At 54.2% G+C, this 14,646-nt stretch overlaps 1 protein-coding gene across 1 annotated transcript; it reads left to right on the top strand.

The window, feature by feature from the left end:
* The first annotated feature begins 206 nt into the window (after positions 1–206).
* ZNF250 (zinc finger protein 250) lies at positions 207–13,403 on the top strand. Its single transcript, XM_081071183.1, has 5 exons — positions 207–278; positions 5,704–5,799; positions 6,041–6,167; positions 6,354–6,467; positions 10,318–13,403. The coding sequence occupies exons 2-5, from the start codon at positions 5,758–5,760 to the stop codon at positions 11,637–11,639; spliced, it is 1,605 nt and encodes a 534-aa protein (XP_080927309.1). The 5' UTR covers positions 207–278; positions 5,704–5,757; the 3' UTR covers positions 11,640–13,403.
* Positions 13,404–14,646: the final 1,243 nt, after the last annotated feature.

The following is a 14,646-nucleotide window of genomic DNA, read 5'->3' on the forward strand; positions in this document are numbered from 1 at the left end:
GTAGCCTCTCTAGGCAGCGCGGAGGCCTCGGTTCTCGGCGGCTCCAGAGCGCTCGGCTGGAGCGTGAGTCAGGCGAAAGGCGCCGGGAGGGGGATGCGGGGCGGCCGGCCGGCCTGGGAGATGTTGCAGCCTAGGATTGGTGGTTCGGGTGTGGAGGCGGGGCAAGGGGAGGCGGAGCCCCTCGGGATTGGTGAATGTGCAGACGAGGCGGGACGTCCCCTTTGTCCCAGTGCGCAGCAGGCGGTCCCCTCTTCGCCTGTGAGACTGCGGTGTCCACGGTGAGTGAGGGGCGCGGGTTGGCGCCGGCGGCCGGGACCCTTTCCCCTCACTGACGCGGGAGCCGACGCGCTCTCCACATGGGTCCGGTGCTTCCCTGGGAGCACGCGCTGCTCCCCCCCCCCGGGACTTTCAGCACCCCCTTTCCGGACCCCACCCCCAGCCCTTTGCCACGTCCGGAACCCCAGTACTCCGCGCCTGCCACACCCGAACCTTGTCCCCGGGGCCCCTCTCCCGCCGGCGGCGAGTCCTGTCGGAGCCTCGGCGAAGGGGACGGGGCGCGGCTGACGGGAGGGTGGTCGGCCCCGCGCGGAGGGCTCCCCAAATTCCGAGCCTGCGCGGAGAGGCCCAGGCCACACGCGGACCTCGCGGCGCCGGGAGCGCCTGCGTCTCGCGGGAAGCCTCCTTTGGGGGCTGATTAGCTAAAGTGCCCCTGGCCGAGTTTCCCACCCTCCCTCCATTTTTCCATCGATGCTGTCTGTTTCCTATTACTTTGCTAAGAGCCTTTTTGACGACAGAGACAAACCTTTCCTAACGGTTTGCACATATTTCCCGTTTGTCATTTGCTTTTTAGTGTTTTAAGATGCCGTGACTTTTTAAAAAAGAATACAAGCATGTCAGAAAAATACAAAAAGCGAAAGTCGCCCTCGGTGATGAGCCGCCCGTGTGCGCGGAGGAGGCCCTGGCTGCTTCGCTTTGTGTCCTTTCCGGATCTTACGTCTCGCTTTTTTGTTTTTAGCCTGAAAGGGAGGCTCCGGGCGGGGGCGCGCCGGTCTGCCGGACGGCGAGGTCCGTTTTGTTTTCTGTGCCGCAGGTTCCGTGGGCTCTGACAGCCGCTTCCCCTGCAGGGCGACTCGGGTGGAGTGAGGTCGCGGCGGGGCCCCGGCGCCGGTGTCGCGCGCTCTCGCCAGATCAGGGTCTTGGTTTCCCTTCCCCGTGATTCACCAGTCGGGTGTGTTGAGCCTTGGCATTTCCTTTGTGATCTGCCAGTACACGTTTTCCACATATGTTGAAAATATTCTTCCCAAATGGTCGTTTGATTCTCGTCATGATGTTTTGTTCTGGTCTGGGGTTTTTTGAGACAGCAGACTTCAAGTTTTTAATGGTCAAATATTTACCCTTGAGGCTTTTGTGCTCTGTGCTATGTTTTAAAAGGCTTTCCCCACTTCAACATTATTTTTAAAATAAACTCGTTTTTGTCTGATGCTTGTAAAATATTGGATCCATCTGGAGTTCATTTTGGTGTGGAGTTAGTTGTGAATCCAGCTTCATTTTTCCTCTCTAAATCATGCTATTACTAAGAATACCTATTGAATAATACATCTTTCCGTTGATTTGGAAAACCACCCACCTTTGTCGGGTATGAAATTCTAAAAATGTGTTTGGGCCCATTTCTGGAATTTGGCGGCTTTTGATTTTCATGCAGCACATCTGTGAGTCTTTGTCCCCCAGGCTTTCTGCTTTTGGTGTTTTGCTTTAAAAGACCCTTCCTTTCATCTAAACTAATGAAAATTTACCTGAATTTTTACTCAAATTTTACTTATGAAACAGTTACATTTTAACTTATTCATTAGCCCATCATTAGTCGTTTGGTACATGGTATGTGATGATCTAATTTTTTTGTCCTATTTTTGGTCCTTTTGCCTTTGCTCTACTCTCTGGGAGATGTGTTGACCTTTGTGTGAAGGTCTGATTTTCATTTTCTCAAAGCATTTACCCCATTGTTGTAGCACCATTTACTGAATCATCTCTCACCCAGAGATTTCAGTTGTGGACTTGGCCCTGCTCTGTTGGTCACTTGCTCCGGAAGGTTACAGAGTGGTGCCATGTGCTTGCTGACACGTGGCTCAGAGCTGACTCTGCTGAGGATGTGACCAGCTGGAAGCCAGGGTATCCCAACAGGAACACCTGAGGATGCAGTGGTGAGGATGGAGGGAGATCCCGGGAGCCGGCCACCACAGATGGGTACTCTGAGGGTGCCTATCCCAGTTTGTCATCATGGACGAGGTCTTTGGAAACACAGGCATGCTTGAATTCCAACAAGGATGACAAGTTCCTAAAGCTTAGCTTGCAAAACAAACCAGTAATGATAAAATTTAACTTGTAAGCTCTGTGTCTCTGCAGTCCCTTTTTTAGATCTTGCCTGTGTTTGCGGCTGCTCAGTCACCACTGAGACCCCGCTTGGCAGAGCATCTCACTGCAGGTGGCTTCCTTCCCCTTTTTCTCTTAAATGTTTGGGTTTTTCCCTAGGGAGATTTCCAAAAATCAAACCTCTTGCATCTGAAGAATGACAGACTGAAGGGTGGATGGGTCTCTGGTGTGGGCATCCGCGAGTGGTGCTGTTGTTACTTAGCCCAGTGTTGGGGTGGCATAGCCTCCAAAGTCCTCTCTCACACTCCGTGGTGGTGATTCTGGGGACCATCTGAATAGGACCTGTCATTTCCCACCTGTTCTCCCTTCCTGTGGAAACTCCTGTGTTTTGCCCACAGAACACAGCCTGCAGCTGGGCATCAGAATCATGGGCACGAGGAAGGGGGCAGCTTGTTACAAGCCAGTTTCGGGGGTTGGGTGGCTGGAAGTCCGTGGTATCAGCACGGTCAGGCGAGGGCCCTGCTGGCTGCAGACTTCTTGCTGGGTCCTCATGGGTGGAGGAGCAGCAGGCTCTCTGGGGTCTCCCGTAAGGTACCTCTCCCAGCCGAGAGGCCACCCTTATGGCTGGTGCACCTCCCAAAGGCCCCACCTTCAGTCATTACACTGGGCATTAGGGTTTCACCAGATGAATGGGGGGGCACAAATATGCGGAGGTCATCCTAGGTAGAGATCTTCCTTTTTGTGCTTTTCTAGGACTCATCCAGGTGGAGATCTTCCCCTGCTCCCTCCCCACCCGACATGGTGCCTTGCGCATGTTGACAGCCAGGTTTCTGAGTTAATCTAACTGAATGAGATAGAAACACCTTGTCCATCAGCACCTGACTGCACCATTCTGTTCTGAGCATCCGTCTCGCTAAGCTGGCTTTCCTCCTGAGGCCCTCAGAGAAGGGTTTCGTCTCCCATTTCACAGCTGGTCGCCCTGGGGCAATTGTTTATGAAACGGGGTATTACCAACATGGTGTCTGCACCCCGTGCTTTCACCTCCCTGGCCGGCCGCCTGGCACAGCCTAAATGTTTCTCTTGGTGGGTGCATGGCCTGTGTGTGGAAGGACAGCGGTGGCCTTAGTGGCCACACCATCCTTGAGCCGGCATCCATCCCAGGAGGGCATCCACTGTGCAGGGGCGGAGACTTTCCTGAGAAGGTGCCTTACAGTTACCAGCTCGGCTGCCTACCCGTGGTCTCTGTGCCTGGTACTTGCTGCTGTTCTAAGGGGTGTGAAGTGTGGTCTCATTGCTCTTTTAAGTCCGTTCACTTTTCCAACACACCTTGGGCAGTGACTGCTCTGCTGGAACTGGGAGGGAAGGTGTGGGAGCTAGGGGAGGCAGAGGCCTCCAGGGGGTCAGAAAGGGCCTCAGTGAAGGGCCTGCGGCTTGGCCAGCACAGGCAGGGGATGGAGTCCAGGGCAGTCACTGTGCCCCAGTGGGGACAGGCGCAGGACCCTGCTGTAACTAGGCCATGTTCTGGGTGAACTTGGAGGTTGGATTAGGAGGAAGAAAGGTGGCGTCAGGGTCAGATCTGTGTACAGGTGTACAAAGTGAGCTGGGGGCTCAGTGTGGACAACGAGTGTCTGGGATGCTGCAGGAGATGTCCAGATGGAGGAAGGGGGCTGCCTCTGTGCTCCCCTGAGGAAGAGGAGAGCCTGTAGGAGGGCTGCACCCAGTGCCAGGGCCACGTACAACATGGGGCAGGAGCCGGCCTGGCCAAGGGCTTGTGGCCACATGAGCCAGTGCCTCCTGGGTCAGCAGGACCGACCGCCAGCACCTACTGTGGGGGTCCCTGTGGGGCCCCAGCCAAGTGCGAACGACCGTCTACCTCTGCCAGGTTCCCAGGGCAGCGGAGCTAGATGTTTCGTGAAGGTCAAATTCACATGTCGATGAGGATGGATGGAGGCCCCGGCTGAGAGAGCAGTGTCTAGGGGACTTTCTGGGGACTGAATGTCCCCACTGCCAACAGTAGACAGGGCTTTGACCACATGGAGGTCGAAGGAGACCCTGACCAGGGCCCCTTCAGGGTGGGGGGATGGGACAGGGACCACTCGTGGGGAGAGTGACTGCCTGGTCATTTGAGGTAGAAGATATGGGAGACTCAAGAAAGGGACAACGTGGGGTGGGAGGCAGAGCACACCGCTGGGACAGCAGCTTCCCAACCATGGGTTCTGAGACCTGGTGAGCCGGGAACACCCCCATTCTGTCAAGTTCTGCCCTCGCCTGCACTCCAGCGTCCATCATTCACATGAATGCTAAGGTGGTTTCACTCACTCCCGTCAAAGACTCCATTGGAATTCTGATTGGAGTTGCATTGCACTTATATGCAATTTAGGGGGAATGGGCACTTTTGGTAAGCAGGGGCAGGGCAGCTCAGGCCAGTGTCTTGCTCCTCCCCGATCTCCTGTCCTGTTTCTCCGGCAGCCACAGTGAGCTCAATGTCTTCCAGAAAGTTGTCTGGACAAACATATGCACACATGTGATGATTCACAGAAAAAACTGGGTGGCGCCCCCCCATCGCCTGTCCCTGGCCATCCCTCCGCGGTTCCAGCACATGTGAAGCTTGGTGGTTCTTGCGCTATTTTTCCTGGAGCGATACACCTTCTGGCCTTGTGTCCCATTGCAGACCCTCCTTGGCACTTGAGATGTGAACCCTATTCCCCCTTTAGGACAGCTCATGGTGCTCCTTTTTTTCCATCAATTTGGTGTGATAGACACCTCACCTTAACTTGTCCTGTCATGTTCCCAGAACCTACCTGCCCCCAGGCCTCCCTGTCCAATGCTGAGACCAAATGCTTGGGTCACTGTGGACTCAAGCCGCGAGAACCCAACCCCACCATGTGCTGACAGCCCCACCCGTTGGAGCACCGCTGCCCCCGGGCACCTGGGCATGGCTGAGGCGTCAGTGGTGTCAAGCCAAGCATGCAGGGCTTGGGGTGGGGTCCACACGAAAGGGGCCTTGAGCAGAACCGTCCATTCCCAGCCGCCTCTCATTGGGGGTGGTCTCTGGGGGCTGTCTGGCACCCACACCAGACCTGAGGGCAGCTTGGACATGTGTAAAAGCGCTCACATGGGCCCCTGTGCGAGCCAGACATGTGGCCCAGAGCCCTCAGGAGGCACAGTGTCCCTAGCCATCTCAAAGACCTGACCTTCCTGGTCCCATGGCCAGAGAGCTCAGGAACTGCATGTTTATGTGACTCCTGAACTGTGGGATCAGAGTTCACATGGGCAGGGCTCCCCCAGAAGTCAGGGTCTCTCCAGACCCCTCATGTGTTCTCTTCTCTTCCTCAGCCCCAAAGGTTTCTCCAATTCCCATCTTCCTCAGACACCCCAGAGGAGTGGACGATGGCAGCGGCCAGGCTCCTGCCGCCTCCAGCGGGACCCCAGGTGAGCTGCCCTGAATTTCCTTTTGGTCCTCCCTACCCAGGGCTCCTGGTGGCAACATGAGTGTCAGTGTACCCCCTGAACTCTGTGGCTCCTTCCTGTCACCCAGTGAGCTCTCAGGGTGCCCCTGTGTGTGTCACAGGGCTTTCCCCCCATTTCAGAGTGTACCCCACCCCATATTGCTTGCACCCATTTAACCTCAGACGTGGAAAGTCAGCCTGACCTGCAGCACCTGTCATTCCAGGTCAAGGTGACCTTTGAGGACGTGGCCGTGTTCCTGTCTCAGGAGGAATGGGACCACCTGTGCCCTGCTCAGCGGGGCCTCTACCGACATGTGATGATGGAGACCTACGGGAATGTGGTTTCTTTGGGTATGGCCCCTCAGCAGGCTAGTCTGTGTCTGTGTGCTCTCCCTGGGACGGGGTCAGAGGGTGGGGCCTGGAGTCTCCCCGGATTCTCAGCTCCAGAGGAGGTCAGTTCTTTCTGTCTCGCGCCTACAGGCTGCTCAGGTGAAGTGGGGACACTCCAGATAAAAGGGATTTTCTCCCCATGAGCAGGACTTCCAGGAACCAAGCCCAACGTGATCTCCCAGCTGGAGCGAGGAGAGGAGCCATGGGTCCTGGATGGGCAGAGTGCAGCGGAGAGCAGGGGCCTGGGCAGTGGCCATTCAGGTAAGTGGGAGGAGCTAGCCTCCTTCACTGCGTGCTGACCTGGCCGCAGTGGCTGTAGGCATAGACGGGAGACAGCAGGAGTGGCTTCCACGTGGGGCCTCTTCTCACAGAGGAGCTGGTGGGCGGGCGGGATGGCCAGTGTTTCAGACAAGTGAGCGTATTCTCATGGTGATGAGATTCTCTGCCAGGTCCCCCTCCTTATGGGACATTCAGTTTCTAAGGGTTACCTGGTGATGTAGAAAAGAACGAAGCTTCCTAGATGTGAAGGGAAGCTGACCTGATCATTATGGTGAGGTCTGAAAGCACGCAGTTTGAGAAGAACGGGGAGCCCACCATCCCCATGTCTATCGAGCCTTGTCCTGGGCTCCCCACACACTACATAAGGCAAGATGAAAAAAACTAAAGCTAGAAGAATTGGTAAAAAAGAAAAGCAGTTTGCAGTTCTTATGATTGTCTACTTGGAAAAAGATTGATGCATTCACTAGTGTGGTTGGAAACATCATTTTCCTTTCATTTCGTCAGCAACAGGAGTGATTCCCCCCCACCCAGTGTCATTGTGACATAATTGACACACATACAGCACTGTGTAAGTTTCAGGGGTACAGCATCATGATTTGACTTACAAATACTGTGAAATGGTGACCACAGTAAGTTTAGTCAATTAATGTCCACTGTCTCATAGAGATCCAACAAAAAGGAAAAGAAAAAAAGGTTTTTTAAGGTGTGATTATAAAAAAAAAATAACATTTACAACAGCAGCAGAGATACGAAGAACCAAGTAGTCAATCTAATAAAAGATGTGCACGGCTGTCATGGAGAGAATTGTGGAAAGAAAGATGACAGCACATACGTCCGGCCATGATGGCAGCGTTCTGCTGTTGCATGAGGTGGACTTCGGTGAAGGAAAGTGACAGCTGAGTCCTGGGAGAGCCGCGGTCAGCCTGTCCTGTAGGACATGGCCCCCTCAGGGTGTGGGGACAACTCCAGTGTCTCAGGTGCAGTGCCCTCCACCTTGTTTCCATGGACTGTGGACAGGGCTCTGGGTGCTGCAGACAGCTAGCCTCTGGTCGCCTGCAAAACCAGGTATCTATCCCCTGGAGAACTCGGGTTCCCAGTGAGTATAAAGGCAGATATAGCATCACGTGGAAATCTTGCTCAGAACTCTAAACCGTGTGCTGGCTGCAACGTAGTGGGCAGAAGAACACAGCCTGACCTGAGCTCTCTGGCGGCTGGTATGGTCTCAGCTGGCGGACATCATAGACCAGCGCCCTTCGAATTTGATGCCAAAGACACTGAAATTCTCAGCATGGGGGGTTGGAGACAAGAAGTTTCTGGACAGAAATGGCCTCTAGTGCCTCTGCTGAGCAGGCAGTGCTGGAGGAGACGACACTGGGTGGTGGGCAACATTAAGCTGTCACGTGGTGGTCTGGCCACGGGGACACGGGCTTGGACACTGGTGTAGGAAGAGGAAGATGAGAGATCAGAGAAACACAGACCTTGAAGGTCCACCAGCTGCAGGAGGGGGGAGGAGCTAAGTTCTGTTTTGGACTTGACCAGGGTGTGCAGGTGGGCCGTCCAAATAAAGCAACCACCAGGGCTTGGAGTTGCGGGAGTTGGGAGGGCAGGAGTGCGGCTGATGCACGCAGTGGGTGTGGGCAGCAGCTTAATCATGCCTGGAGTGGGACACCAGCCTCTACAGCACCCTGGAAACTCCTCATCCTCTGTCATTTCCGGAAGGGACCCCAGTGAAGCCCCCCACGCCCAATCTTGCCTATTCCCAGGCAAGGTGGTATGGAAGGTTTGCCGCCTCCTGGCTCCCTCCATCCTTTTTCAAGAAGTGTTAGCATTTGGCACATCTCAGTTCCTCCAAGGTAGCCATTCCCTGGATGTCAAAGGCATCACAGATGAAGTCAAGCACATGTTTTGTTATTGGTCTCCTCGGCCCAAATCTTTCTCCAAACTTCTGTCAGAAGTCCATCCCAGAAGGTCCCCAGGGCTTTGTGGAGGGATCGTTGGATGCTGAATGTGTTATTTTTCAAGGGTCCTTGGTGGGGTTTGAGGAGGCCCATTTACACAGTACCTGTCTTCCCAAACCAAGTTCTGCACCAATTAAAAGTTAAAGTTATGGCTCAATAGTGCTGTTAGCTCACACACAAAATTTTTTTTTAAAAAAAAGATTTTATTGGGGAAGGGGAACAGGACTTTATTAGGGAACAGTGTATTTTCAGGACATTTTTTTATTGGGGAACAGTAGTGTATTTTGCCCAGGACTCATCAGCTACATCCAAGTCAAGTTGTCCTTTCAATCTTAGTTGTGGAGGGCATAGCTCAGCTCCATGTACAGTCGCTGTTGTTAGTTGCAGTGGGCACAGCCCACCATCCCTTGCGGGAGTCCCATCTGGCAACCTTGTGGTTGAGAGCAGTGCTCCAACGAACTGAGCCATCTGGCCACCCGGGAGCTCCGTGGCAGCTCATTAACTTCATTCTAGTTGTGGAGGGCACAGCCCCCTGGCCCATGTGGGAATCGAACTGGCAACCCTGTTGCCCAGAGCTCGTGTTGTAACCAACTGCCACCCGTCCCCCCTTCCCCCCACAAAACTTATTAAGATAAGCAGATGGGACTTAAAAGTATCCTTACTACAGATAAACTCAGTTGGAAAATGTAATTGTTTTCCGTTCACTATGCTTTATGATCCCAGAGTGATGCACTTTCTACCAGGTTCAGACAGGGTGGGGTGTCCATCCTGGGGCCCGCCCTGTGGACAGAGCAGAATGTGGGTTCCCTACCCTGAGGGAGCCCAGTTCTTTCCAAACGAACCAGTGAAATACCTCCCGGTTAGGGGTGGAGGGAAAATGCGTGTGCATGCGCACACGGTGCCGTCCTAGTGCAGACTCCGCGTTTTCAAAGCTGGGCTTGCGGAGAGCTGCTGGCCCTGGCATGTGTGACAGAGCCCTGTGTGTCCTTGTGTGGCAACAGACGGTGCGCCTTCCCTCCTTAGATCTTTCTCTGCGGGCTGGGCTTCTCTTTCTGGAACATCGCTCACGAACAACACGGTTTTTAACGCTGTCCCCGGCAGAGGCCTTTGGGAAGCTGGTGGCAGCTCGGTGGGTGGGGTTGACGTCCCAAGGTCCAGGGCTGAGAGTAGGCACTCAGGCACTTCACAAGGGGCTAGCCTGCTGCCCAGGACAGGAAAACATGAAGACCTGGCCATGTGTCTTGCTGTCCTGCGAAGTTGGTCTCTTGCTCCTTCCGCCCTAGCGCTCCCCCACCATGGGGCCAGATGCACCTACTACTCCCAGCATGCCTGTTCAACCCAGGGAGTCTTGGTCCGTGAGTGTCATCTTGTCATCTTGGTGTCTGAGATTTAAAAACTATTGTCCTCGGCAACCCCTGCTCTCCCCGAGTGGCGCCATCAGTCCACACCACGCTGGACCTGTGGTAGAAACATCTACCCCAGCCTCCTCTGCCGACCTGCCCATCATGTCCATCTGGTCTTGTCCCTCGGTGCATTCTCCACAGATAAGGGCACAGCATCTCACTGGGCTTTGCTGCTGTGTGTTGTAGCTGTCTGCCCCACAGGGCTCTGTGAAGTTGTGGGTCCTGCATTTATTCCTGCTCCAAGTGGCCTCTGGACGCCCAGTCCACGGGACTCCAGGGAGGACAGGGCTCAGGCGGCAGTGGGCTGTCCTCTGCTGCCCTGTGACACCACTGGATTTTCCGTCCCTCCGGCTCACACAGCCATGTACAGCAGCCCTCATCAGCCAACCACCTTCAGGACCGCGCGGGCCCTGCAATTTCGAATGGGTTAATGTGTGCGTTAACGTTTTCACTTTGGATTTGTTGTTTCAGAATGTGAGAACAAGGGAGGAATCCAAAATAGAGATTTGAGTCCGAATCCGGTCATTTCAGAGGAAATATTGGTTCCAGGGGAAAGACCCCCGGGGTGCATTGGTCCCGGGAGCTGTGAACCTGAGCGCAGCTCCTGTCGCAGGGCCGGCTGTGTTGTCCCCCTGGACGGGCAGACCGTGCGCCCTGCCGACCCTGCCACCGGGCAGCAGACCGGTCCCAGTGGGGACAGGCCCTTCAGGTGCATCGAGTGCGGGAAGGCATTCAGCCGCAGCTCCCACCTCCTACAGCACCAGAGGACCCACACGGGCGAGAAGCCCTACGTGTGCACAGAGTGCGGCAAGGCCTTCAGCCAGAGCTCGGTCCTCAGCAAGCATCGGCGGATCCACACGGGCGAGAAGCCGTACGTGTGCACAGAGTGTGGCAAGGCCTTCCGTGTGAGCTCCGACCTGGCACAGCATCACAAGATCCACACAGGTGAGAAACCGCATGAGTGTCCCGAGTGCCGCAAAGCCTTCACGCAGCTGTCGCACCTCATCCAGCACCAGCGCATCCACACAGGCGAGCGGCCCTACGTTTGCGCGCTGTGCGGTAAGGCCTTCAACCACAGCACGGTGCTGCGGAGCCACCAGCGCGTGCACACCGGGGAGAAGCCGCACGCGTGCGCCGACTGCGGCCGCGCCTTCAGCGTGAAGAGGACGCTGCTGCAGCACCAGCGCGTGCACACCGGCGAGAAGCCCTACGCGTGCGGCCAGTGTGGCCGCGCCTTCAGCGACCGCTCGGTGCTCATTCAACACCACAACGTGCACACCGGGGAGAAGCCCTACGAGTGCGGCGAGTGCGGCAAGGCCTTCAGCCACCGCTCCACGCTCATGAACCATGAGCGCATCCACACGGAGGAGAAACCGTACGGCTGCTACGCGTGCGGGAAGGCCTTCGTGCAGCACTCGCACCTCATCCAGCACCAGCGCGTGCACACGGGTGAGAAGCCCTACGTGTGTGGCGAGTGCGGCCACGCCTTCAGCGCCCGCCGCTCGCTCGTGCAGCACGAGAGGATCCACACGGGTGAGCGGCCCTTCCGCTGCACGCAGTGCGCCAAGGCCTTCAGCCTCAAGGCCACGCTGATCGTGCACCTGCGGACACACACTGGCGAGCGGCCCTACGAGTGCGGCCGCTGCGGTAAGGCCTTCAGCCAGTACTCCGTGCTTATCCAGCACCAGCGTATCCACACGGGCGAGCGGCCCTACGAGTGCGGCGAGTGCGGCCGCGCCTTCAACCAGCACGGGCACCTGATCCAGCACCAGAAGGTGCACCGGAAGCTGTGACGCTGTCTGAGAGCCCACGCAGGCCGGCACGTGGTGCGGAAACGAGTGTCGGCAGGGAGCGCTAAGCGGCCATTCCGTGGAAATCTGTAGAGGAATCGCACTCCTGTAGGGAGTTTGTCAAAGCAGCCACAACTCGTTCTTTAACGTCAGACTGTTTCTTTGACGTGGGAAACAAAGGGAGTTACGGCATAAGGATTACTGTCACAGTAAGACTGGGTTACGTTCCAAATAAAGTTTTTTCTTAGAAAATTAGCATGCTTTCCTAAATACAGTGGTTATTCGCATTATTGCTCTTAAAATTAGAGTGCCGTTTTCAGTATTCAGTTGAAATACTAAAATGCCCTGTGGATAAAATGCTATTAAAAGATGGTCATCAAGTAGCATCAGGTAATACAGCTGGAAATCCTAAGTGTGTGGACCCACGTGCTTTGTATTTAAAAAAAAAAAGTATCAAGATTAGTGAGAAATGATGTAAACTTAGAAAACATTTTATCTAGTGCCTGAACTCTATTCAATATCAGAAGTGCTGTCTTCACTTTTCAGTAAAAATTCAACTCACAGATGGATCTTTTCCTCAAAACCCACCCTTATGACGTATGGACCCTGTGCCCCAGAAATCATGGGTTGTCTTGGGCCTCTGAGCTCCGTTAGAGCAGAGTAGGGGAGCTCCGCACCCAGGCCCAGATTTCATACCTGATGCACCAATTCGTGTTTCCACAAAACGATACTGAAAAGACTTCTTCGGTGCATATTTTTAAAACAAAGTTCTCAAATTCAAAGATCTCTGTTTTTCTATCTCAAATATTTCTTTCCCTAAGTTTGAAGGGTTTGGTTTTATTTCCTTTTTTGATTCCTGGTTCCCAGAATCTATTACCATTGTCATATACTGTGATGAGTCTGGTTTATTAAAAAATTTAGACAGTTATCAAAAACGTTATCGGCTTCTCAGGAGAAGCTAAGCACTGGGTGTTGATGCTTAAGCCCACAGCAGTCCACTGTGACGCAGGTGAAAGCTTGTTTGCCCCTCTATGCAGACACCGGTGTGGAGCTGATTACCGAGGTGGGGTCATAAATCCCCACAAAGGGGCACCACCAACCCTCGCTGATGGAGCCCACAGCTGGCATCTGACTCAGTGGCTGCCGCCCATAGCCCACCACCACTGAGGGCACAATTCCTAATCATGTGGAAGTTAAAACAAGAAATAGCCATGTTCCCATCGGGATGAGAATAGTCTGGTTAGATTGTACTCTTCAGTGTACAGAATGTCACTGTAGCTTTTCTTGCTATTGGCTGCCACTGTCTCGGTGAATGTCAGGCTCCATGTCCATGGAGCTGGGAGGTGAGTACAGCGTTTTCTGGGGAGGCGCCTTGGGCCTGGCATTTTTGCCGGTGGCTCCCCAATAAGCAGGCGGTGTCCCCCAGCCTGCTGGAACACAGCCATCTGCCCTTGGAAGTGGCATCAGAAGCCAAGGTGACTTCTGGGGTCCCGCTCACCCTGATAATGGTCTCCTCAGCCATTACCTCCCAACTCTGACTTGTCAGCAGCATTCACAATTCCTTTGGATTTTCTAATTTTATTTTGAAGCCTTTACATTTTATGTATTTAAATCTTTCTATTTATACTATTTCTTTTTGAAGCTAGCAAGAATGACAGTTCTCTTCAAATTTTCTATCATTTGGAAAACATTTAGTCCACCTGAAAATTATTTCTGTGTAACTGTATAACGTGACATCTTCCAATAAAAAAAGCAATGACTGGAACACATTTGTGGCTGAAAGGAAAGCAGAGACTTTGGAGAAGGATCTGCAAATCAGCGTGCATAGGGCACAAGCCGCAGTTCGCGATAAGGGGCCATACAACCTGGAGAGCCTGGAAAAGGCTCAGGTATGCCCGTTCCAAACAAACGAGGACATGCCAGCCCTCCTGGTCAGTTAAGGAAGGGTATTCTGGAACTCACAGAGCTGTGACGGTGTTGGGACAGGCTGTTTTTGTGCGTGGCTAACGCTAAAAAACGCAGTCCACTCCAGGTGTGGTGACGAAACCCACCTCAGGAGGAACATGATGGCACTCCAGGACTCGGTATGGCAGATGCCAGGCAGTGCGAGGCAGCCCTCAGGGAGGCAGGGGCAGCTCAGGCCGCTCCATAGACAGCGCCTAGTGGGTCGAGGCTCAGGAAGGTATTTGGCAGGTGCTGGCTTTGCCCTGGGGTAGGGGCCCAACATGGGTGGCAGTTCGAGCCACACTGTGGTCTCTGCTATGGCCCACCTGGGTAAGTTTGGGAAACACTTGATTTCTGCATAAAAGTTCCTCAGCGGAAAAGTGCAGATGAGGTGGAATGGAGTTCAGGTGTCCCGAAGACTTGCACTCCTAACACCAATCACAAGTTTAGAGGTCACCAACATGACCCTCAAGTTCAATAATTGGCTACAAGGACGCTGAACTCACCTTGCAGGCTGATGAACACATGCTGTGTTAACGTTATAGGGATCTCACCATGCCAGGGGCTGCATGGGGCACAACCCAGGAAGACTACCAAATGTGGAGCTTCTGTTGTCCTCCCCTGGAAGTCACAGACAGCAGTTCTTTCCTGGCATGGATGTGTGATGCTGTGCACAGGGCAGTACCAATAAGAGAAGCTCATCTGAGCCTTGGCACCCACAGTTTTTATTGGCTTGGTGACGTCAACAGAGCTGACCGCCTGCATGACTGGCATCAGTCTCCAGCCCCTCCAGAGGTCGAGCTGATGCCTCCTGATCCAAAGCCTCTGGCCTAAATCATACGGTTGGTGTAGACAATCAGGCCATCCGCTACAGGTAAATAGTACAGGTTGCATGCTGGAAACTGGGACAGGTTGGGCCGGGCCGGGCCGAGCATGGAGGCCACAGCCACCTCCAGCAGGGACCAGAGAGCCTAGAGGCCACCAGCATGAAGGGACACTTGGACTAGCTCAGCTCCTGAGGACGGGCGGGAGCAGCCAGATCCAGCTTCCAGTGACTCAGATCTGA

The sequence above is a fragment of the Rhinolophus hipposideros genome (genome assembly GCF_964194185.1).
Source record: "Rhinolophus hipposideros genome assembly, chromosome: 13".
NCBI lineage: Eukaryota > Metazoa > Chordata > Mammalia > Chiroptera > Rhinolophidae > Rhinolophus > Rhinolophus hipposideros.